A 25400-nucleotide genomic window follows, 5' to 3' on the forward strand; every position below is an offset into this window, starting at 1 on the left:
CACTGTGTCAGTTCATGTCTCCTTGCCTCCAAAAATTAACACTGTCCTAAGGATTAGCTACCTGGGTGTGACTGCCTGGGGACACCAGATCAGCTGGCACAGCCCAGAGGAGAAATATCAAGCTTTGCTGATATCCACCAGCTCAGGATCTATCCAGAGCAAATTTCATGAATATCAATGTTCCATCCAGACAGCATGGAGCTGTTAAGCTGCATAAAACAGCAAGGTGGGAAGTGCTCTGTGGGCAGCATCCATTACTTGCTGAAGCATGAACTATTTTATGTGGTCTATTCCAGCTCACGACTATATTTGCAGCCCTTAAGTGTTTGGATTGTTGTCTTCCAAGCAAATTTTGTACTTCTTGGGTGTATTATTACTCACACTTCAGAAGTGGTCTAGAATATTAGAATCTCATGGGATTTTTCTGAGTGGAGATTGAAACCCAAGTTGTAGAATGTTAGAGAAAAGCTTTGTTTGACACAATAGCAAGTGTTGCATTGTTGTGCTCCTTAACATTTAACTGCTATGGATTTCTGGTCTCCTCAGGCTGTATAAAAGAATTGTCTTTTTAATCAGAAAATAGTTGTATACAGCCTCTGAATCTGTTAGAATTAGTGTAATCAAAATACGTTTCTTGTACAGCAGAATTTGTTGGGAACAATATATAAAAGAATACATATCTAAATCAGCTAGGAATCCATGGAATAGGTAACTGAAAACTAAGTGGGGAATTTGAGTTCCTAATTTGATTTCCAAAATGGGGAGTCTCACAGAAACCTAATAAGAAAATGAGAACATGAGATAGGAGCTCACCAGTGTAATTGTTAGGCTTTATTTTTTTTTTTTTTATTCTAGATGCTGCTGGACCCTCCCTGTCTGCTAGTGAGTTCCTCCTGATTTGACGAGCGTGTCAAAGAGTGTTGGGGAAGATTCCTGAGGACAGAAGAATAATTTTGTGTTGGGTGTACAAATTTAGGCAGATGCAAGCTGAACTGGCTGGCAAAGAGCCAGGTCCAGCCCTGAAAACAGCAGAAAAGAGGGTGGTATGGACAAAATAGTACATTCTGCTGAGAGGCTACTCATGGAGATGTAGGGGTGGAGGGTGGGCTGTGAGAAGCAGCTGGCTCCTGTTTCTCTCAGAGCGTGGTGCTGTCAGCAGCCATCTGTGGCTATGTCCTGAGGATAAGGTAGTGCTTGGGAACAGGAATAGGTGTCTGTGGCCACAGGAACTGGGGGGAAGTTAGGATAGACTGGGGGCAAGTTAGGATAGACTTAGAATCATAGAATCACAGAGTGGTTTGGGTTGGAAGGGATCATCTCATTCCAACCCCACTGCCATGGGCAGGGACACTTTCCCCTGTCCCAGGTGGTTCAGGGCCCCATCCAGCCTGGCTTTGAACACAGGGGATGCGGCAGGCACAGCTTCTCTGGGCAACCTGTGCCAGGGCTCAGCACCCTCATAGGGATGAATTTCTTCCTAACAGCAAATCTAAACCTACTCTCTGTCAGTTTGAAGCTATTTCCCCTTGTCCTGTCACTCCATGCTCTTAGAAACTTTCTGCCTGTCTTGTAGGCTCCCTTCAGGTACTGGAAGGTGCTCTAAGGTCTCCTCAGAACTTTTTCTTCTCCAGGCAGAACAATCCCAGTTCTCCCAGCCTTTCCTCCCCGCAGAGCTGCTCCATCCCTCTGATGCCCTTGGTGCCTGCTCTGGGCTGGCTCCAGCAGGTGCCTGTCCTTGCTGTGCTGGGAGCCCAGAGCTGGATGCAGCCCTGCAGGTGGGCTCTCAGCAGAGGGAGCAGAGGGGCAGAATCCCCTCCCTGCCCTGCTGCCCACGGGGCTCTGGGTGAGCCCAGCACACGGGGGGCTCTGGGCTCCCAATGGCCAGGCCATGGCAGCCTCTCACCCACAGCACCCCCAGGGCCTTCTCCCAGGGCTGCTCTGGGTCCATTTTAGTCCCAGTCTGTCTTTCTGCTTGAGATTACCTCGATCCAGGTGTAGGACCTTGCTTTGTTGAACTTTGAGGTTCACATAGACCTACCTCTCTAGCTGGTCAAGGCTCATCTGGATGGTATCCCTTCTCTCCAGTGTGCTCACAGCTCCACAGAGCTTGGTGTCCCCAGAAAATCTGTACAAGGTGAACTCAGTCCCACTGTCCTGTCACCCACAGCCCCCCACCCTCAGGCTGTGTCCTACATAACATATAAATTGCTAGGGGAACCCTGAATTAAATTGCCAGGAATGCTAGGATCAGTAGATCGATTCTTCTTGGCTTCATTTAGCTCTGGATCATGCTCTCAAGGAAGAAATAGATGACTACAGGCCTTAACCTGAATTCTCATAGGCAAGAGTGGAGAGGTAATCTTTCTTGCAGAGTGGATTGGAAAAACTCTGCTAGCCTTTCCAAATTCTGTTCTAACTGCTCCCACCAGGCCTGGGTGGCTGCAAACTTAGAGGGCAGCACTGATTGTTTGGAGCTCTTTCCAGCAGGGTGCTGTCATCTTGATATTAAAAAAAAAAAATCCATCAAAGTAAAAGGGAAGTGGGATGATGGAAAACTAAATGTTTGCAAAACAGGCCAGTTCTTTGAATTTCCCAACCCATTACATAACGAAAATGCATGAACTGTGTGATTAAGAACACTAAGTAGTAAGTACAGAAGTCAATTCTGTTTAGTGAAGATTCAAATCCCCTTGAGGATTTAAAATGTTTTTTAAAGTCTAAGGAGGTGTGTGGGGGGTGACATCTTTTCTATAAATGCATAGAATTACTAAGCACAAGGGATTTATTTAACCAGGAAACTTACATTACTGAGATTAGACATCTCGTTTTCAAGGTGCTCTGGGAAGATAATGACTCCTATACCCATAATTCACTGTAGACATCAGTTTTGTCTGATAATACATAAATTGACCTGATGATAGAAGTTAGCAGTTTTCACTCTAAATTGCAGTATAGTGCTAGATAGCAATAAAGAATGTGTGGGGGTGATTCATTGAGTTTCTGTAAATTATAGAGCAGGGGATTTGGCCCTCCTGTTTAGGAAATACACATTTCATCTCTAGAACAGAGATGCAGTTTTTCCTTTCATTAAAATATAAGTGCTCTGAAAAACAAAATGAAATATTTTGGAACAAGGGAAAGAACAATGTGGTTATTTAACCTGAAAAGAAGGTTAGCCTCAGGGAATAGCTGAATGTTACAATGAATCACATGGAAAACACCTTAGGCTTTTGTGATGCTGTGATTAAATGTGATCAGTTAGCAGGAGAAGGTGCGTGAAATTCTGATTACAGAGAATTTGATGGGAATTTTGCCAGTGACTTTATTATGCACAGAGCTTCTTTTGGATCCTGGAAGCTGTGAAAGCATTTTACTTGCCTATTTGATTTTGAGTTAGGGAATATTGGCTCTTCTTGTCTTTATTTGCCTGATTTTCTGGGGTGAAGTAAATGTTATAGCATTTTATGTTGAGTAAGATTAAAATAGTCTCTAACTGAGCTAAACTCTGTTGCAAATCCTTGTTGCAAAGGTGTAAAAGCTGCTGTATTGAATTGGTCCCTGCATCTGTAAGATTTTCTTTTCAGAGGAGGAACAGACTATTGCAATTTGGCAGAGGTGAGGAGGATTGTGAAGCTTTTTCCTTACCAATTTTTAATTAGCTGCTGAATGTAAAAGGAGGAAATGAAGAAGCTGCCTCTAAATTGAAGGAGATTCTAAAAGAAAAAAAAATCAATACCGTTTAAGGAATCAGATTTTTAGTTGGTACTTCATGGGTCCTTTCCAAACTATTAAGTAGATGTAATTTAGAGCCACTGATTGGAACATCTGATTCAGGAATATCAAATGTTAGTAGCTCTGTCTTAGAGACTCTATTGTGTTTGTGGTCTGAAATGGAGCTTTCTAACATTTAGAGTGTATTCAGGGGATGTGCATGAGAGAATTTTAAACTTGTGTTACAGCAGAAGTCTCCCAGGTTCAGACAGGGACTTCTCATGGAGCTCTTGGCCGTGGGTTGTGGGTCACACAACTCTGCACAGAACTGCTTTGTCACCTGCCTGTTGGAAATGAGCAGGAGCACCTGAAAGGAGACAGGGGTTTTATGAGTGTGCTCCTATGGGATTGCCCTCACATGTCAGGGAATAAGTGGGGTATGGAGTAGGCACTGGCTCCAAGGAAGTGCTAAAAGTTCTTGTTTCAGAGGGAAGCCTCTGACTTAATTTCTGAACTTCTACTTTCCACCAAGATAATAGCAATGCGCTATGTTTACTTTGAAATGATATTAAAGTAATAATTCAGCCTTTTACATGGAGTGAATAGAGAAATGCGGCCACTCAGCCTACAAGAAGTTGCATATTTAACACTCAGACTATATTAGGCAGTAGCATTGCTGCTTTTGGTTTTCAACCTGTATGAAAACATTCAGATGTCAAACAAATGATGATCAGAAGACAACTAGATGCAAATTTTAATTAAGGGTTGATATGCTAGAAGAGGAAAAACTGGAGGAGGAAGAAAATAGGAGCAAAGATTATTTCCATATTTACTGAAATGTGTCCAAGTTAATAACTACTAATACATTATTTTATCTTTGTCCATCGCACAGAGAAATCTGTGAACCACACAGCCCTGCTGAGTTCTCCCAGTGGCAGATGAAGCTGCACCAGTAGAGTGGCTGTCATTAGAAGGGGAGCCTGGAGCTGGGGCTCAATTGAGAGTACCTGCACCATAGCTCGACCTTTCCTGTTTGTGTGCCAGGTTAGATTATGGATTGCCACTTACTGGGAACACACAGCTGAAATCCAGTATCTTGAAAAGGCCAAGGATGCCTTGAGATCTCAGCTATGAGGTCTGTTCATTGTGCAGGAATAGAAAACTGAATGTACAAAAGTCCCAATTTGTGTGAATTTTTTTTCCTTTTTTCCCTTTTTTTTTTTTTTTTTGGAGGATGTAGAGCCCAAGCATACAGAAATCACAGAGCAGTGACAAAAGAGAATTAAATGCTAACCATAATGTAAGATTAAAGCTGGAAAATGAAGTTTCAACTATTTGATAAAAAACTTTTTCCTGTCTTCTGTTATAATGGGTTTGCTGTTCTGTTATGCTACTGCTGCAGAAAAATGCACTATTTATAACAGATAAAATATACATAGAGGTCACAACACTGATGCCACTTTCAAATTTGATTTATTTAGTTACTGGTTTTTAATTATACTCAACGCTCAAATTCTTGCCACAGAGAGCTGTGGTGTCAAATGGCATTATGAACTCTTGCTGAGTATTTTATTTACATTATTCATCCTGATAATAATCTGTTGCTTCTTATTTTAATTATTCTAGTAGGTGTTTTCTTACAGTTTGTGATTTATCTAGTAGTCTAATGTCATCTCTAGTTTAGGCCTATCAACAAACTTGACCCTTAGAGAAAGTTGTATCAGTGAATAACAAACATCTAAAGTGTTACTTTTTCATAAGAAGAGTTTTACCACTGACAGTATCCAAAACCATGTAATAACATGTGCATTTTTGCCTTCCTACAAGTTTCCTTGCCATATATGTGTATCTGTAACTGTAGGTACAGCTTTTTCTATTTCAATGTTTATCCTTAAATTATTCTCTGTTCTGCATGTCTACAAATATAGGCAAAATGAAAACTTAATAGCTTAGTTTAAGGTCTGCCCTTTTAGTTACTCTTACCTTGAGGATCTGCAGTATAAAATCAAGAAACTTCCTCCTAAATGTTTCAGAGTATATAGCTTAATCACCTCTAAAGCTACAACCCAAAATCAAGAAATTGAATCAGTCTGAATGGAAGATTCAGAATTATTTTCATTTTACTATAGTAACTTGTACAGTACTCCAATCTTTCTGGAGTTTTCCAGATAGCTATTACTGTAAATAGGCATTAAAAATAGTAATTAATTCTCTGTAGCTGGAAAGGGTGCTTTTGGTCATTACTTCCATAGTGCTCTGCACATGAGGTTTCTGCTGGTAGTTCAGTTTTTCCAGCTGGAGAACCTGAGGCACAGGAAGGATTAGTGCTTTCTCCTTCACAAGAAAACTAGCAAGTGAGCCATAAAGCAAATGCAAGCCCATCTGTGGCAAGCTTGGTCTCTCAAATGTCTATTTTTGTGTCACTAGGTGGTAATTGACAAAGTCTGTTACTATTCCTCAAGTTTATAGAAGGAGTAAATGAGAAGTCTCTCATTAATTTGCTTCCAAATGATAACATTTGTCATAAAGCTCTTCACAGCCATCCCTACTTTACTAATATGTGAAACCAACCTGAAATTATAACTGGAAAGGAGGCTTGGGAAAAGCCTTCAAGAAGATTTTTACATAGTCACAGCAAATTGGAAATGTGTAAGTTAAGGATTTTTCCTTTTAAAATCCTGAATCTTATCTGTGTTTGTGTGAGCCTTGTTTGGGTTTTGCTCATGGTAGAAACCAATTTATGTTAAAATGTATTTATCCTGCCAAAGTACAGACATTTCAGATTTGCTGGGATGCAGATTCAGACTACAAAATTACTAGAATAAACTGAAAAAGTCAGAAGTAGGGATGATGAAAGAGATACCTGTCCTTTACAAATATGAAGCTGAGGGGCCAAAAAGAGGAAATCAAGATCATGGTCACAACATGACCCTGGCTCTCCATTAGTGGTGAATTTCAGCTTCTCTGTTCAGCACCAATTGCTCCTTGTTCATGTAATCAAATTTCATAGCATTCACATAAAAGTTGTCAGAAATTAATTTATGGGAAATTAATTGTGGGTTGGTGGGCAATATTATTCCCAACACAGTCTAATTTCAGGTATTTAATAATCTGTAAAAATTGAGACTGACAGTGCTTTTTCAGCATTAATTCTTTGTTAGACTGTTCTGCTCCACAGTTGATGATGGAATTTTCCTGGTTTATATACCAGCTAGTGACACAGACTAGTGTTTTTCTCTACAATCACTTTTCCTTTATTTGCTTGTCTGTATACATTATAATACCTCTCAGTATAACCCATGGGTCAGCTTTAACAACTCCCAATTTTTTTTTTTTATTTTCCAGATTTGCCAAGTTTTTAAACAGCAAAATTAGTTTAATTCTAATCTTCATCATCAAGCAATCAACATGTTAGGCAGTAGTTTGGTAACTGTTTTTTAGAGCACAGGTGAAGAATTTGAGATTTTGCTTGTGTTTTCATTGGTTGGTTGTGGGTGTTTTCCACCATTTGTTTGTGACTCACAAGTTGGGTTTTTTTCCCCAAGATCTGTAAGTAAGAAGGTTCCATTCATAATGTAGTCACTAATAATTACTGAATTTTGTATATTAATTCATGTGTATAGGAAACCAGCATTTCATGAGAATTTGTCTTTTCATAATCTCAGTAAATTGAGAAGATCTGCCTTGGAGTTAGTTGTATGTGCCAGTAGTCTCAGATAGAAAAAGTTTTATTTCTCTTAGATGATAAATTTTAATGGAAACAACAGCCTGCAAGAGAGCATTTTCTGAGTTCATGAAAATCATTGAGACCGTGCTTTTGTTTTGCTAGTAAACACTGCTCTTTAATTCAGAAAACAGTTTGTATTGGCCTGGGGAAGCCTGTCTCATTTGATAATGGGCTCTGAATCCAGTGGATTATTGCAGGGATTTTATCTTGCAGTAATCTCCAGGGAGAAATGTACAAACAGCTGGGAGAGCAAGAAGGAACCGCATTGTGCGGCAGGAGTTTGTGGAGCAGAATTTTAGGGTGCTGGAGTGGATCTCAACACCAACATGAATCTTTTCTGTTTTTCTCTGGTAAGTGTGAACAGACATGTTTTTTTTTAGTGGGTTTCTGAGTATATAAACTGAACTGGTCGGTGTGCTTTTATGGAAAATAATGAAGGGTTTATATCACAAACAGTGCAAGGGTTGTATAACAACAGTGAGTTTCTCTAGCCTAGACGAGGGAGCTTTTGTGTAAGAAATTGTATGTAGCAAAATATGATTCAGTAAAAATATAAAGCAGAGAATATATAATAAATGTGCCATCCACTATCTGGGACTATTGCAAAAACAGATATGCAGATTTAGTCATGAGGCATTGAATCCAAATACAGTAAAACACCTCCAAAGTAAGATAAAATTACTAAATATATGTATGTTATTATTTGTTTTCCATTAGGGATTTTTTTTTTTTTTAGATAATAATATCCTTTTTTCCTTCTTCGGTAGTTTGGGACAACTGCTTGAACTTTTCAAGCAATAGTTTTCTCTTAGCCAAACATGAGAAGATGGTAATCAGGAATAAATTAGTCATGGCAATATTTGCACGAAGACAGAGGACTTGGTTTAAGACCCTCTTTAGTTGATTTTGCTTTTTTGCACTTTCTCTTTCTGTTTGTTTGTTTTCATTGGTTGGTTGGTTTGGGGAATTTTCTTTTTTTTTTTTTCCCCCCCACCTTCTCCTTCCTTGCCCCAAGGCAGCTGCTCAGAATGAACAGGTAAATCAGGATAGGAAAACCACAGAAACTGCTTTTGTTTCAAGAGCTTAACCATCTGCCAATACCAATGCCCAGTATTAGTAATGGTAATTAGCTGAGTGTATTTGCTGTATTTACCCAGCACAGTAGATCTGTTTGCTCATTTTTCATGTTTGTCCTGATGTTTAGTATATCTTTCCCATACATTTAGAAAGAACAATAGAAATCAATATTCAAACTCAAATAGGGCAACTGCTTTGTGTAAATCGTTGCTCCTGACTGCTAATGCTATCTTAGTGCAGAGTCCTGGTGTTTTCCAGATCATAAGGATTAAAAGCTGGTTTGTACTTAAAGTAAAATGCAGTGGTATTTCAGGAATCTGTGACAAGAACCTCTCAAAAAATAATTCCCTGGGAACTCAGTGACAATTTTGATCATAGTTTAGTGTGAATGCCTATGTATTTATACAAAGTTAACAATGGCTTGGTGGTACAGCCTGTAACAGCTTGAAAATACTCATTTCATAAGTTCTCTGGGAAAGAACTGTTCTATCAATATTTTACCTTTTTTTTGGAGCAGCTCCTTGTTTTCTAAGTAGTTCACATTTAAAAAAGGTGTTGAGCTTTGTATTGGTAGAGAAACCAACATTTAGATGGAATGTCAGGTAGATTGTGTAGGTGAGAGGTTCCCGTTTCCCTGTTAGACTCGGTATGCAGCACCCAGGGTTTCTGTGGGAGAGGCAATGACTGCAGTGATAATGGATGGTTCAGACAAGTGAAAGCTGGTGCCATGATAGTTTCTGTAATGAAATAATTAGTTCTGTTTAAAGGTTGCTGCTAAGAAGATAACCTCCCTTCTTTACAAGCTTTACACAGGAGCCATTCTGCCCGCTTTGGTAATCTCCTGCTCACCCAGCAAAACACCTCACAAGTTATCAACATCTAAGATAATTTGTAGATCATTAATGGGTTTCATAAAAGGAAAAGACCAGTGCAGTCCTCCCTGTGCCTATGGCATGGGGCAGTTGCTTTCAGTATTGAGATTGTCTAGCTTGGAAATGAGCTGGTGATCCAAGTATGTGCACGGGCCACTTTTAGTCTGTTGCCCTGTGACCATGGAAAGGCTGACTACAAATATGTCAATATGAGGGTATTTTTCCCTTCAAGGGAGTCAAGCCAGAAATAATGAACAGCAACAACATAATTAGGATTCAAAGGCAACATTTAAAGGTGTTATGGGAGAGAGTTGCTTAGTAGATGCAAATAGCCACCAAGGAGTAGAAATCGTGGCTGATTTCCATCGAGTGAACATCTGGAGCAACTGCTAAACCTGAAACTGTGGAAGAGAAATTCTGACTGTTGACAGACAGAACAAAAAGAGATGTGCAAAAGAAATAATATTCTCATGGAAGTATTTATCTCATGTAGACTGACTGGCAAGATTTCAGACTGCAAATATTGTGTGTGTGTACTTATGTGTGCTTATGCATGTACTGTTAAAATACATTGGTTTATAGCTCAGAAAATACCTTTCTACCCCATAATGGAGTATAGTGGTTGAAGTAATCTACAGCCTAAGAGAATGACAATAACATTCTGTTTAACCAGACTTCTGGCTAATCAAATGTGGTGGAGCAACCAGGTTGTTAGAGAAACATCTGTTCATACTGCTGAAGTTTAATTTATTTGCTTTCATATCTGTCCATAAAACTGAGACATAGTTCTAGTATGAGACACAGTGCTATGGGCCAGTCTATCACCAAGTGGTGATGTGGAGGCTGGAGACACATAATAGTCACAAGAAGATTGTGATGAGGCTTTGGAGCCTGAACTGGATTGTCCCCTTCCCAGTGAGGCAAACAGGAATTACTCCAATCTGTTACCACCTGGGAGTCCTCTGATCTCCTGGAATGAATGCTCCAGCACGGGGTGTTTCCCCAGCAGTATTTTGTGTCCTGAATTGACTTTAGAATGATTTGGTTTCTCAACTGAGATTATTTATCTCATCAGACTCACTGACTTGTTCTCAAGAGATTTGTATGCAAATTACATTTGCTTTCAAAACCTTGTGTCCCTTTTCTGTTTACAAAATGATCAACAGGGTAACTGTCCCTTTTTTTTCTAGATATATTATGATAAAAGGTCATCCTTAGACCCTACATTTGCAATGTCTTTTCCATCTCATGGTGCTTAGCATGTCAGACAATTGAATCAGAACAATGCTCTTTCTGTTACAGGCAGTATACAGAGAGAGTCCCAAATGAAGCACTGCTTTTGTATTAATTGCAAGAAATTATGCTGCCAAACCACCTGTTTTGATACACTGCCTAATAAATATCAGAATCCTACAAATGCGATAAAAGAAATTTATTATTGAACTGTGAATTCCTTATTTAGGGTAGAATCTTTTTCCTGTATTGTTTTCCTAAGTTGGCTCTCCAGTATCAAGGATATATGCACTTGGGTTAGCACCAGTTTACCTGGAACAGTACCTGTTAAACCTATCCTGATTTACACTCACACCCCCTGCCCTACAGTAAAGTTTTCATAAGAAAGCACAGCAGAAACCTGTGCAAGAAGCCAGCAGAGAAGGGCTGTGACACTCCTAATCACAGTGTTGTTCACAATCAGTTATTCAAGTTGAGCACTGCTCTTAGGATTTAATCCAAACGAGATCCTTTTCATTTGTCTATTCCTTTCACATATGGTGCCTTTCTAACCACCACTTTTGCTAGGAAAATGTAAAGTTAAGTACTGAGTGAAAGTCTAATCCTCTTAGTGATTTTCAGTAGCATTGGACTAGTTATGTTTTATTTTGATTGTTGTTTTAAAGATGTGCTGACAGCACAATGTAAGAAGTATTACATGAAATGTTATAAGCTGAAAAAGCCCTTGGCACTAAAAGCTAATGTTTCTATAGTGCAAAATTCAGAGAGAATGAGTATTAATAAAAGTGATGCAGTGGATAAATTGTGAATTAGCCGGAGCCTCTATGTTAAAGAAACCATATAAAGGTGCTAATGCTGCTCTGACTAGTGGGACATGATGGGACTTAAGAATAGACTGAACTTAAAAATATGTTTTACCAAAGAAGGATTGGCTGAATGTGGAAAGACCTTCCTCTAAAGTGGTTCATTATTAGAAGAGATCTAAGTGGTTGAACTTTGTAGGGCTTCCCCTGTAATCATCTCTATGTAGCCCTTGTTCCTATTAGCTGGACTGCTATCATCCCACCACAGACAGGGTTCCACTCCTAAACCCAAGATAGAAAATGACCTGGCTGCATTACTAAATTCTCCTTCTCTACCTTATGATCAGTCTCTGTATGCCATGATGATAAAAATATAATGGAAAGGGAAGAGCTGCAGGCAATTATTTTCTTCTAGATCTGACCTAGGATATTTTGGATATTTTATCACATGAAACTCCTGAAGCAAAGAGCTTCAGAAAGCTTTTTTATTCCATGTAAGATAAAGGAAATGTGCTAACCGCTCCAGAATTAAGCTCATATTTTATTCTGTTGTCTCTCATTTTCCTCTGTGATGTTTACTATGCTCAGGACTACTAAAAGAATTAATGTATGAAATGAAAAAAACTTTACTGACTTGGCAGGTTTTGGTATAAAAGTAGATTTAACTCTAAGATAAAATAAAATAGAAGGGAGAAAGAAAGTTTCAGTTAAATACTTTGAGTTGCCCTCAAAGAAAGGCAATTACTACCAGGAAGACATACATTTAAGAAGTATATAACCAGCAAGCAAAGAAAACAATTTTAAAAACTGAAGATGTAGTTTCTCTTTTTTGGGGGGGTACTATCCTTCTCACTCCTGTGCTTTTTTTGTGTGAGTTTTCTTTATTGCACTTGTTTTCCTGGTTGTCCTCTCTCACACCCTTTCCCTCTCTGTCACGTGTTCTCACTCTTTCCTGTGGCTGCACTCACCTGAGCCCACAAAAGCCTCCCTTCCTCTCTCCACTCCATCTTCTTTTGTGACCCTTTCTTATCTTTTAATTCTCCTCCCACTCTCTCCTTTCACTGTTCCTTGCCTTTTCTCTCCCTTTATATCTTTCTCATGCTTCCCCTTCAGAGGAGCTCTCTTTATGCTTCTCCCTTTCTTCAACAATGCCGTGTATTATTCCCTGTTGAGGAAGCATACAGTTACATCTTACATTGCAGAATCCTGGAAAGGTTTTTAACTCATCCTTTTTGTCTAGAACCTGTGATTCTGCTCTCTCACCCTTTTTCTCTCTTCATGTGACCTCACTCATTTTTCTGCACCACCATGCCCTTTCTCCCTTGCTTAACACTTCATGGCTACTCAATCTCATGCCCTGGTCCTCACTTTTTTGCACCCTTTCTCCCTCTTTACTGAGAGCTCTGTTTGTCTCAAGGGTTCCCTGTCCACCATTTCTCACATATTCACTGTTTCTTAACAAGGTGTCCTGCTCTTTCTTATCCCCTTCCTCGCAACCCCTCTTTCTTTTGGCCTTGCACTGTCCCCCCCTTCTCATAACCTCACCCCTTCCCTCACAACCTCATTCTCACTGTCTCTCCTGCCTTCACACTCGATTCTTGCACATGCCTTCTCTTTCTTGAACGATCTCTCTTTTGCACACCATCTCTTGCTCATTCTTCACTATGTTATTCCCTTTCCCTTCTTCCCATGCCCCCACTCTTGCTTCCTTGTGTTTGCTGATTTTTTGCATGCCTTGTTTCCCGGTATCCTCTTTTTCTCACACTCTTACTCCCTTTCTCTCACATGTGCACTTTGTTGCAGCCTTGCTTGTGCATGCTGGTGCTTCTTTGCACGCTTCCTTCCCAAGCACTTGCCCTTTCTCATGATGCTGTTTTTCTTGCACCCTTGCTCTGCCCTTTATGCTTTCCTTCATGTGCTCTCCTGCCTTCAACCCTGCCCTTTCTTGCACCTCCTCTTTCCTGTGCCATCCTGCTTTCTCACAAGTGTTACGTGAGCATTCCCTCTGATGTGGGCTTGCTCTGTCTTGCACTCATATTTGCTTTCTTAATCTGTCTTGTACACACATCCTTTCTCACATCTCACTGTTTCATGCAGGGATACTTTCTTATGCCCTCTCCTTTTCTCACACCTTGATTTCCCTTACATTCCCTTTCTTGTAGCCTCACACTCTTTCTTACAACCTTGTGCTTAACCCTTTTCAAATCTTGATGCTTGTTTTCTCACTCTATTTCTCTGCCTTTCTCCTTGTGCTTTCTCCCTCTTTATTTCTCGGGCAGTCCCTTTCTGGAGGGAGTGGCTTTGCTTCTCTTGTGACCTCCCTCTTTCCAGCACCTCCTTGCAATGCTGGCAATTTCTCCTGCAACCACGCCCTCACACACCATGGGCTTTGTCACACCCTTTCTCACACTTTTGCTCTCTTGCCCATGTCCTCCCTTTGTCACACCCTTGCACATTACCCTGCATTTGAGCTTTTTGGCTTTTTGGTGCCCTACCTCTCTCATGTGCTCACTCTCATTCCCTGGCTCTTCCCCTGCACTTGCTGTTTCTCGCGTGTTTACTGTCCACACACTCCCGTGCTTCTTCCTGCACTCACAACCTTTCCAGTCCCTTGTGTTCACTCCTCCTCAGGAAAGCTTTACTTCTCATCCATGTAAAAAACCTCAGTCACTTGTTTTTAAAATTTTAAAAGCTTAATAGTAATAAAGTGGTTATAAAAATAGCTATATAATTAGAGTAATAATAATTTGGACAATTTGGATTAGGACCATATGAGACAATAAAACCAAAGAGTTATGGACATCTGGGTACCTTTTTCTGGGCAACATAAGCCCAAAAAAGGACCCATATAAACAGAGGATTAACCCTTAAAAACAACAGCCTGTTGCATATTCATACAGCTCATACATGATGCATAAATTCCATTCAAACACAGGATTCTGTATGGTCAGTGTCGACTTCTTCCTCTGAATCCTGACGATGTCTTCAGAGATGAGCGAGGTGGGAAGAAGTTCGTTTCTCCTGATAATGGAGCAATAAATTCCCTTTCTCTGAAAGATTTAGGTGTCCTGTGGCTGCTATCTCTCTGTGGGTCCTTTAAAAAAAGTTCTTTGAAAAAAAAAATCTTACATAGCATAGTTTCTGCTTTAACATTTCGTTATAACCTAAAACTATATTTAACATATTACTTGAGAAAATTAATACAGCATAACTTTCTAACACAACGCATATAATATTTATTTTAATATTTGCGAAAAGCCAGCCACAAACTACACATTTTTCACAATCCAATATCTCTGTCTCTTGCTCTTTCTTCTTGTCTTCTCCCACTCTCTCTCATGGCTCCTCTCGCTTTCACACATTGTCTGGCTCTCCCTTGCTACCCCATCCCTTCCTCTCTCTTCTCCCCTTGCTCGCTGTTTTGTGTGCTGGCTCTTCTTTGTGCACTTACTTTTTCTTGTGTTCTTTCTCACAGCAGTTGTGCTTTCCCATGTGCTCCACTTGCCTGCCTCCTCTTCCTCATGCCCTGGCAATTCTTCATGCACATCCTGGTCCTTGTGTCCTCACCCTTTCACATGGACCTGCTGTTTTTTCCGCACACTGGCTTTTTCTTATGTGCTCACCCTTTCTCACACCCTTGAGCTCCATCTTTGTCACACAAGAGCTCTCTTTCTTGCTTGAGGTTGTTCTCAGATTTTTCCTCTTTCAAGCACTAATTCTCACATGCTCCCCATTGCACTCTTTCTCGATTTCTCGAATTCCTCCTCTCCTCCTTCCCTTAACCTTCCTCTCTTTCCCCCTTCTCCTCCCATCTTTTTCTGTATCCTTTTGGTGTATTTTCCTACCCTTTTCCTCCCCCCACCACTCTGTCCTTTCACTGTTCCTTGTCCCATCTTTCCTCTCCCTTTTTTAGCTCTCTCATACTCTCTCTTTCACACAAGTTCTTTTATGCTTCCATCTCTTCATTAAATAATCTCTTCACCAAAGTTGTGCTTTATTCCCTATTGAGGGAGCATTTCACATTTCCCTGTGGTTGCATTTCGCATTGCAGAACCCTGGAAGTGTGTAACAAGTTTTTAAACTCATCATTTTTGTCTAGAAGTGCTCCATCCACAACTTCAGATGGGGAGGCTGAACCATCATTGCTATATGGCAAAATACTTACAGTGATAAAAAATAAATGCAGTAATAAAAAAAATGCAGTTGCTGTCAAAACCCAGGCTCAGCTGGATGTTCAGCACTTCCATGTGTTTCATAAACTAGGCACCAATTTCCCAGGAAGCATTAACTCATTAGTTCCTAGAATAGGCTCAAGTATGTAACTTGAGTATTTTCAAGAAGTTCACCATGAAATATTTCTCCCAAAATATTTATTCTGGTTTATCAAGAATCTATCAGACTGAGGCAAATAAATATCCATTGATAAACATTGTGCTTGCAAAAATTACTCATGTCTTTGAACTGCTGCTCCACCAGTCTAAAATATTGCCTGTAAAGCTTTATGTATTAATAATATAACTTCAAATATACATCTGTGTTTATCTTCTGTCATAAAGGAACAAATGCCTTTAAATAATAATATGCTATGTTAATTTCAATGGTGTTGCTCTGCTGTAAGTCACGCTGCTATAAATTTGATTTATTCCTTAATTAATGCAGTTAAAATTAGTAATCAAAATTCATTGGGAAAATATTCAGTGCAGATCAAAATGGCAACATCTAAAATTTAGGATCATCAGTTAGAGTGTCTTTAGTTTTGCCATCTGCTTTCACTTAACTCTTGAATTATGAAATGGCAGTGTGTACATGTAATCCCATCTCTTGGAGTTGTGGGATAAATGTGAAAATCTTAGTTTCTATTAAAATGTTTATATTCTTGGTGGTTGGATGAAAAGAACCTTACATGTCCATTAAAACCCAGAGTTCGAAAATTTAAATGCGAATTGAATTTTTAATTCTAGCCATTATCATTATTTTGGGGAGCTAAACCATAACTGTCAAATTCTGGGTGCTGGCAGCACTGTCTCTCTCTAATTCCAAGTAATGGGGTTATCTTTCTGCATCCAATTAACTTTTCTTCTTTTTTTTTTTTCCTGTATAGAAGTACTAGCTAGAAAAATTTTTATGGTTCATATAAAAGCTTTCATGGTATATGGTTTTCATAGTTTTCACAGAAATTTTCATGTAGTGTTCAGTTGGAGATTTACACCTGGTTTTACTCCTTCTGAGCAGATAGTATTCATTTTTACTGCACCCTCAGCTTTAACATGGCAATCTGTGGTGTCTAAGTCATGATGCTGTGAACTCCAGCATTTGGATGCTTACTAAAATCAACATCTATATGCCTTTTCAGAGAAAACAAAACTAAGTAAAGGATTTCAAAAGATGGGGGAGGTAAAACACACACCATTATGCAGATCACACAAGCATCTTCCTTTTTAAATTACAGTTAATTGAATATATTTGCAAGTGTTCATCTCTGTTTAAATGTATTTCAGGAGGGCTCAATGGACAGCCTGTATGAGCCTGTCCCAGAGCATCAGGAAGCCAAGGATACAGCCACCCTTGAGAGCCAGGCTAGCACTCCAGTGAGCACACAGGGAAACTCTGGGCCACCTGACAGGTCCATGTCTTTGGTAAGTAACATTTCATTGCAAAACATGCAACGTATTTTGCAAAAAACCTCTTGCTGTGTACATGGGCATGTGTGTTTTCTGCTGGCTTATCTGCCAGTTTGAACTATTTGGGCTCTTCAGAGCCACTGCTCACATCTCATCTCTGTAGGCAATGACCTGATTTCTGTCCAGTCACAACCAGCACCCTTGAAAAGCAGGTCATGAGTTTCTCTACAGCAAAGGGAGATTAGTGCAGCTGCACTGGACAGGGGAATTTCTCTTTGCAAGTAACAGAATATGAAAGCGCTGGGTACAATTATTGGTATGGTTTGTCTCTAAAGAATCTACTATCACTGTCTTTGGTTGTCCTTTTTATTAATACCGAAAAATGCATTTCTAAAGCTTGAGTAGCAGGAATTTTGTAACTGATGGCCTCTGGAATAAACTTGACATTTTACAAGACCTCATTAGGCAAACATGTGAAGAAAGTTGTCTTCTGGGCTTTTTTCCCCTTCCGAAATGATGTTGCCCTACTTAATCCTTTCTTATTTGCATGTTATTGGTATAATAGATGATGCTTTGACAAATACTTTAACATGGTATATTAAATTTCATAATCTTATTTATTTCAGAATCTCTGTTCTCTGCTTTGCAATGTGCCTTTCCTTATAATTACTGTTTCTATTTCAATGTAAGATGCAGTCCGGTGATTGAATGAAGGGGAAATCAGGATGTTCATCATTCAAAGGAGTCTGTCCTCTCTTCAGATATTGTGCAAAGTTTTACCCACATGCACTCTGAGTTAGGTACCATGTACCTGTGATACTGCTGGGCCTTTGGTGTTGCAATATCACACAGCAGGTTTGCACACAGGGTTTGCCTGGAGAAAGTGCTGGAGCTGGTGGGATGGGAGAATGCCTGGAGAACTGTGGCATGCACTTGTTAAATTGCTAAAGGACTGAAAATGTCTTGTTCTCAGACCCATATGCTGTAGCCAGTTCACTTTGTGCGTGTTCCTTTCTTCCACATAATCCCCTTGGGACTGTAAATAATGGTCCTGCTTTTGAAAGTGTAGCAGTGGAGAGATCTCAAGATGATTCCTCACAGCATCAGATCATGGTGATGATCTATGAGCCTGGGCTCTGAAATGTCCCTACATTATAATTTTCCTGCAATAGGTGGGAGTGACAGGGCTTTTCCCCATTACCAGGCTGTGGTCTTGTCACTACGAGAATGAGCTACCAGTTAAGAGTGTTTAATTGTGGTTGTGAAATGTGGCTGTAACCTCATCCTAGCTTGACCTGGAGTATGTCCATTGTGGGAAGCTCTAGTTATTTGTATTTGTGTACTGCATGCCATTCTACATGCCCAAAGATGAACATTATAGTACAGGTCCTACATCCAACTCTTTGCCGTGACTCCAAACCAACTTAATTTTTAATGACAGCTGCACTAATATTTCCTTGGCCAATAGATGTTTATCTGTTAGACGCAGTATTTAGACAACGTAAAATGAAAAAGGCAGCTCTGTTTTTTGGTTTGTACCCAGAATAGGATATATGACATCCTAAAGGACTTTGTAATAGAAAACTAATAGAAATTGCCCTTTATTTTCTCAAGGTATGGTAAGGACACACCCCCTATCACTGTGCTCTGCTATGGTTTTCACAATGTGTAAAACTAAGGCTTAAAACTACAGTGGCTGTTTATATCAGGCTGTTTCTTGCTTTTTCTTTTTTTATTCTGTTTTTTATATGTCAGCATCTTCAGACTTTTCATTGTGTTGGGTTAGAGTTAGGCTTCATAAATTATTCGGCTAAAGAAAAATAATCAAGCTTCCAGTAAAAAATTCTGTATTCCTTGGGCCAGCCTGCAGAAGCAGATCTGCTACTAGTGCAGGATTAGAAAATCCCATACTTGGAACAAATTTTAGCAAAACATCTTTCATATTGTGGGATAGTACTGCATAGCACATGAAGGTACATGTATAACACTGAATAGAAGAATCCAGCACTTTGGTTTCTGCTACCTTTTATCATGTATTTTTGTTTTCTTAAAGGAGATGTTATGGTGATGGCACATTTGTTCATCATTAAATATACAGTTCATTCTCAATAAAGACAACACTTAATGCGGTAGGCACACTTGGCTCACTAGTAGTAACAAGAAGCTTCCCAAGGCTGGCTCTAGGTTTAATTTTCTGGTTTAAGAGAAAATAAAAGAGTTAAGCTCAGCACTTAACTAAAAATAACTGGATGCTGTGTCACTGTGCTGGCTGTAGAATCAACACGATTATTTATAAAATACTTTCTAGAAATGGAAAACAAGATTAGTGATGACGTGTCGGCCATAAGACCTATGGAAAAATGTGGCTGAGGCCAGAGGCCTGTGTGTAATCTTATCTGCTATTTCTGGCCTGTGAGTTATTACAGCTACACCTTGGATGAAGCCGTTAAGCTTATTAACCGAGCCCATTTGTACTTCTCTCCCATTTTTAATTCCGTCACTCGGTTCCAGGCTGCGGGGCAGCCCCCACAGCATGATAAATTCAGGACATTATTGGCTCCACTTAGCCATCCATCATTATCCAGTAATGCACGTACATAAGTGCACTGCTAAGTAGGTATGGACTGGAGGGAATCTTTGAGTGGTTGGCTGAAGCACGGCAGGTTCCACAGAGCTGCTAAATCTCCAAAGGGTGGAGCAGCCTGGCAGGGCACACTTCCTCCTCAGGAGGCTTTGACCATTCCTTTTTCCTGTATAACTTCAAAATCAACAGGGCAGGCATGCAGGATCAGATCTCCTCACATTTAAAAAGGTGATCAGGCCTAGGAATAATTCTTCCTCTTAATGCAGTAAGGTAGGGATTTTCTTGCAGTGAACTCATCTGTTGTAATTTGTCCTAATCACAGCTGGGCTGTGAAGTTCTTCTGGTGATGTGGGAAATACAGACTAGTGTGGTCTCTGAAGCTCTGCAGGACATCATTCACTGAACACAGTCTTTGGACATTCCTTTTTGAACCATGGCTCTGGCCAAGCATCTGCCCAAAATGACACATCCTGTATGAAGAAAAAGCTGTCTTTCATGTACACTGTTCTTCTACTTCACATGACTGCAGAGACCTGTTTAGTATCCAGAATTATTTGCCAGGGATGTTCCCACTCTGGGTTCCTGTGGTATTATCATGAGCTTGTTATGCACACTTGTCTTTTGATTTTAATCCTCCTGAAGAACTGGCCTGTTAACTTTGTGATTACTTTGCCTGTTGCTCAGCTTTAGTGATATTCTCAGGAAGAAAGAAAACAATAGATTTATGGAGTTGTTTTTGTATCTCATGCATAGGAAATCTGAATTGGACCTTCCTCAGAAACTGCTGGTAGCCATGAGCACAGAATGAATCACATGGGTACTCTTTGACTGTAACAATTTTATTAAGTGGGAAACTGAATTTCTACCTCTTGTCACCTGGTGTCACAGTCTTCTACCTCATGAGCTGTCTCCAGCTTCTCAGGGAAAGAGCCTTCAGTATTTAAACTATTTTCATGTATGTCCTGTTAGGCTGAAATCACCAAATGTCATAAGATCCACATAATTTTAACTTGTTGACCATTGACTGCCCTGTATATCAGAAGAGTGCAAAAAAAAAAAAAAATCAGTCATTCTAAGATGTTGCCTGGAATATCAAAATCAGTTGTGATACCTGCCTTAATCTGCAGTGTTATAATTGGCCTTTGACCCCAGTGAGGGCAAGAAGAGGGCTCCTTATCTGGAATGGTCATTTCCCTGTTTGCAAGTCTTAACACACACAGGAGCTCTAGCTTTTCTCAGCCAGCTTGGAACCCCAGAGGGTTTAATTCAATTCCTTAATTCAGAGTTATTTGATAAAATCAGGAAGAAAAGGACTTTATCAATAATTTCATCATGCAGGGTTTCCCTATGAGCAGTTTCTTCCTAGGAAACATTTGGGATAAGGAAGGAAATAATTGTTCCCATAAACAAGATAATTATGCTCTTTAGAGAATGTGGAGAGTAAAGTCAAGGTGAACCTTTATTTACCTTCTAAGATAAAATTTGTTTTTAGAAACTAGTTTCCTTTTAAAGTTACACATAATTTTAAATGTAGTCCATACTGAAAAGATACTTTGAAAAAATATAAACCACAGTAGTTTATTGTTGTACCCCAATTTAGCCACCTGATTCAGAAACAGCAGAAAGAAGGTGTTGAATAAAAGGTGCCATTTTTAGATGGCCATTTAAGTCCACTACCTATTTCATTTTGGCACTGCATCCCATGCTATCCTGGGCGCTCACATTACTCATCACCTCAATATATGATGTACTGTCACCAATGCAAATTTGCTGGACTTTAGGAATTGGTTTCAAGTTGTGGAGCAAAAGATTAAACCCTGCTTCGTGGTCAACACCAGCTGTTTGGTGTGTGAAGATATGAATCAAATTTTTTAGGTATATTGCCACAATGGGGCCTGTGCCAAATGTTTTCCCTGGATTCTATAAAGATTTTAAGTTACAATATCATTTGGTCTCTGACCTCCATGAAGCATGCGTCCTTTAGCAAACCTGTTTGAAATCAAATATTTAATAATTTTCAATAAAATTTGACCCTTACCCTTTCAAAGAAGACTTAAAATAAATTTTTAAATTTTTTTACTTCTCTGTGTTTGGGCACCTTAGTTAGTAATTTCTCCTGAGTTATTGAAAATATTTGTCCCAAGACTAAAATGCTAACACTTTTTTCAGCAAGAAATTTGTCTTACATTGCCTACATTATTTCAAAGTGAGTGAGAAATTTTGTATACTCTTTTGATCTACACACAGCATCTGTGAGCAAATCAACATAGCCAATAAAAAAGATGTTGAAGCTGCATACAGTTATTAACAAATATCCATGCTAAAAGGGCTTCTTACACTCAGCTAAAATAACTTAGCACAGGAAAACAGCCTTTTCTTAATGCACTCCCTGAAAAAGCTAAAAAAAACCTATGATGAGTTTTACTGAGAGGAGGGGGAGAAGTATAAAATGCTCAGTTATACACTTACATGGTTTTATGTAGTGCAGGTTTTGGTTTTTTATCATGCAACCTGGATGGCATTTTTAAATTACTGTGGTCAGAGCCATGCAGATGTAGTTAGTGCTACAAGAAGGAAATAAATTAAACTTAATATCATGAGAAATAGGTCCAGTTAGACTAAATTTACAGATTTATAAAATAATGAATGGTTATATCATTTTTTTTAAAGCTTCTTGTTGCACAACAGATTGAAGTGGTATCATCATGGACATTTTTAACCCAGTTCCTGCTTTTCAGGCTGGAAGAAATAAATAAGAAGAAAGCAATACAGTGCTTTGATATCCTGTCTCAGGAGATTTCACAATAATATAGAGACAGAGATCTCTTCTGCCCTAGCCTGACATCCTTAGGTTTTCCTACAGTTAAAATTAACCTCAAGTCCATGGTTAACTGCACAGCAAGCATGCATTGAGATGTTTTGGCATAATTTGCCCAGCAAGGCACCTTTTTGTTCTCTCTTTCAGCAGCTACATCACTTCTCCTCCTTCCCACGCTTGTCAGGGTATAAATATTTATTGTCTGGGCCCTGGGGGCTGTGTGATCTTACTTCCAGACCAGTGTTTGATTCTGATTTGGTCCCCTTCTGGATTTTCAATTTTACTTGCAATTTCCTTCCCTCTTTCACATTCCCCTGCACGTTTGGGTTTACAGGGTCTGTGTCCTGTGTCCATCCTCTGTCCATCCCATTGCAACCTGTGGGTGTTTTAATCCTCATAAAGTTCCAAAAAATCCTACTATGGAAGAAATATGAATTTCATTCCAGAGGTATGAGCATGGTTCTCTGATTTTTCAGGGGTATTATGGTTGTGAGCATCCTGGGAGCTATGGATAACTGAAGCCTCCTGAAATTAGGCTACATAATTACGTATATTCTCTGCTGCACTGTGTCCTCCACAGCTCCAGCTGTTGGAAAAAGAAAGACTGGAAATGTTAGTGGATATTAAAAAGCACACATCAAAAGTATATAATTCATTGTCTTTTCAGTGACAAAAATAATGGATTTGGATTAAACATTTTGGATTTTCATAGACCTTTTTTCTCTATCTTTTTAAAAGGAGTTTCCTGACTTTGAGAACACACTGACCAAAAAAAGAAAGTAAGTTGAGACCAGTTCAAGGTCTACACAGTGTCACTCTCTTTGTCTGTACCTTTCATCCTTGTTGTTTTATTAGGGTTTGCCAATGTTGCTTTCATTCTCATAGAGTACATGTATTAATGTTGCAGCTGAAGAGCACATAACAAACTTGTATTTCTTTACTAAGGTTCTTTTGCCATGACTTTTTCATATCCACACAGCTTTCTTCCAAAATACCAGAACCAGGACAGCTAAAATCAAATGCAGTTAATCTGAGCTTAGTTTAACCATATGTCTGCTTTTCAGAGAGATTGAAGTGGTAACCTATTTTATAGCATGTTTGCACCATTGACCTGATAATCTCCTGAAGAGGTTTTTTTTGTTTGTTTGTGTTTTTAATCCAAGCAAAATATTTGTTTGCAAAATGGTTCGGATAAAGCAGGTCAGACATAATTTTATGAATCATTTTTGTCACAGCGACATGTTTTGAATCCCATTCATGGACACAATGCTATGGTTTGAGCTAATGAACAATATTTATTAGCAGGGAGAGGAATTTATTTTGAAAACTCTTTTTTGTGCTTCATGTTGAAATCTATTGCATTACTGAAGTGGACCCCTTCAAATGAAATCTGAAATCCTTCCTAATGGAATGATACAGACAAATCTTATCTGTCTGCTGTGACAGACATGAAAATCCCTGGAGTTTTTGTTGGTTGTTGTTGTTTTTCCTTTGTAGGTGGGGCCCCAGTAGATTCAGAACATCAATGTTATCTGTGTCTGTTGCTGAAAAATCTCAAAATGGGTAAAGACTTCTAAGAAAATTAAGAGCTCTTTTTTCTTAAATAAGCTATTTCTTGTCATCTGATAAAAACACTGGTAACTTATCAGCTTCAAACACAGAGACGTGCACTCATCTGTGAGATCTCAACTTTATGTCACCAGTCAGGACTCTGAAACTCCTCTCAAAATTTCGTTAATTAAAATATGTCCATAACTTTAGTACTCATGGATTTCTCATCATTCTCTTGCACTTTAAAGTCAAACTTTTGTGTAGGCCTTATCAAGCTCTACCAGATATGCTGAAATCACCTGGATGCGTAAAAGTGTCCTGCTTAGATCAGAACTAGGTCTGCCCTGAAAAAAAAAATATTCTATAGCTAAAAATGTCAAGTTTTACAATGCAAATAAAACTATTCTTTTTGGAACCTAATCCTATTGTAAAAAAAAAAAATCTCAGCATTTAGAAACATCGTTGAGATAATTTGACTGATAATTAAAAAAAAAAAGTGAGGTGAAAGAAAATAGTTCAAGTTGACATGAAAATATTTTGTAATTAAAATTATTTTATTGTGTCCAACCATCACTGTCCTGGCATGGCACTCCCAGTGATAATGCAGAAATTTCCCCATTGAGCTTTCATGTAGATATGGGGGAAGTGAATGAGGAATTAAGCCTTCTCTGTTCCCCACAATGGGGCAACAAGGAAGCACCAAATTATATGGAGTAGCAGAAATAACATAAGTATTCCTTGTTTAGACAACCAGAATTAAACAGTGGAATTCTGGAATTACAAAATCCAATAATTTTAGAAGGAACTAGTGGGTACAAACCAGTTCCTTAAAAATACCACAACAATTTATCTGCACCCTTTTCCTCAGGAAACCCTTCAGCACCTGCATAACTGAGGATGGGGTCCCAGATTTTGTGCTCTTTCCCTTCTGCTGATCATTCTCACAGATTAGACAGTCCCTGCTCTCACATATTCCAACCACTGCTCATAAACTACTCTCCACTGGGTTTTTAATGGATAAAATGAAACAAATTAACCTTTATTCAAAGATTTTTTCCTTTTTCCAATCTATTCTTCAAGTTGTCCTCTATGAACTACTGACCACCAATGGGACCATGAATTAGGACTAATTCTTGATGTAAATGTGCAAAAAGCTCAAGGTTTACTGGGGCTTTTTGCACATTCAGGGTCCTGGGGATGGTATGTTCCTATGTAGCTCTTTGGTTCAATCCCTTATCACGGCCCCAAACTTAAGGCAATAATTCTAAAAGTTATAGGACACTTCAGATCGTGTCTAAAGGAAAGCATCTCTTCTTTCCTTCCTGATGGGTTTCCCGGACTCCAGCATGAATTATTCACTTCAAAAGGGAACTTGAGTCACATATTCTTGCAGAATGGAGCCT

General features: G+C 39.2%; 1 protein-coding gene across 1 annotated transcript in view; it reads left to right on the forward strand.

Moving 5' to 3' along the window:
- The window catches only part of SAMSN1 (SAM domain, SH3 domain and nuclear localization signals 1), a 116824-nt gene that overhangs the window by 23841 nt on the left and 67583 nt on the right, over positions 1–25400 (forward strand). The window contains exons 2-5 of the mRNA XM_064703413.1: positions 856–882; positions 7652–7788; positions 16922–17059; positions 23185–23225. Of these exons, the coding sequence (XP_064559483.1) occupies positions 7765–7788; positions 16922–17059; positions 23185–23225 (203 nt within the window). The 5' untranslated portion in view covers positions 856–882; positions 7652–7764. The remainder of the gene's footprint in view (positions 1–855; positions 883–7651; positions 7789–16921; positions 17060–23184; positions 23226–25400) is intronic.

Source organism: Zonotrichia leucophrys, chromosome 1, assembly GCF_028769735.1.
Source record: "Zonotrichia leucophrys gambelii isolate GWCS_2022_RI chromosome 1, RI_Zleu_2.0, whole genome shotgun sequence".
Taxonomy (NCBI): domain Eukaryota; kingdom Metazoa; phylum Chordata; class Aves; order Passeriformes; family Passerellidae; genus Zonotrichia; species Zonotrichia leucophrys.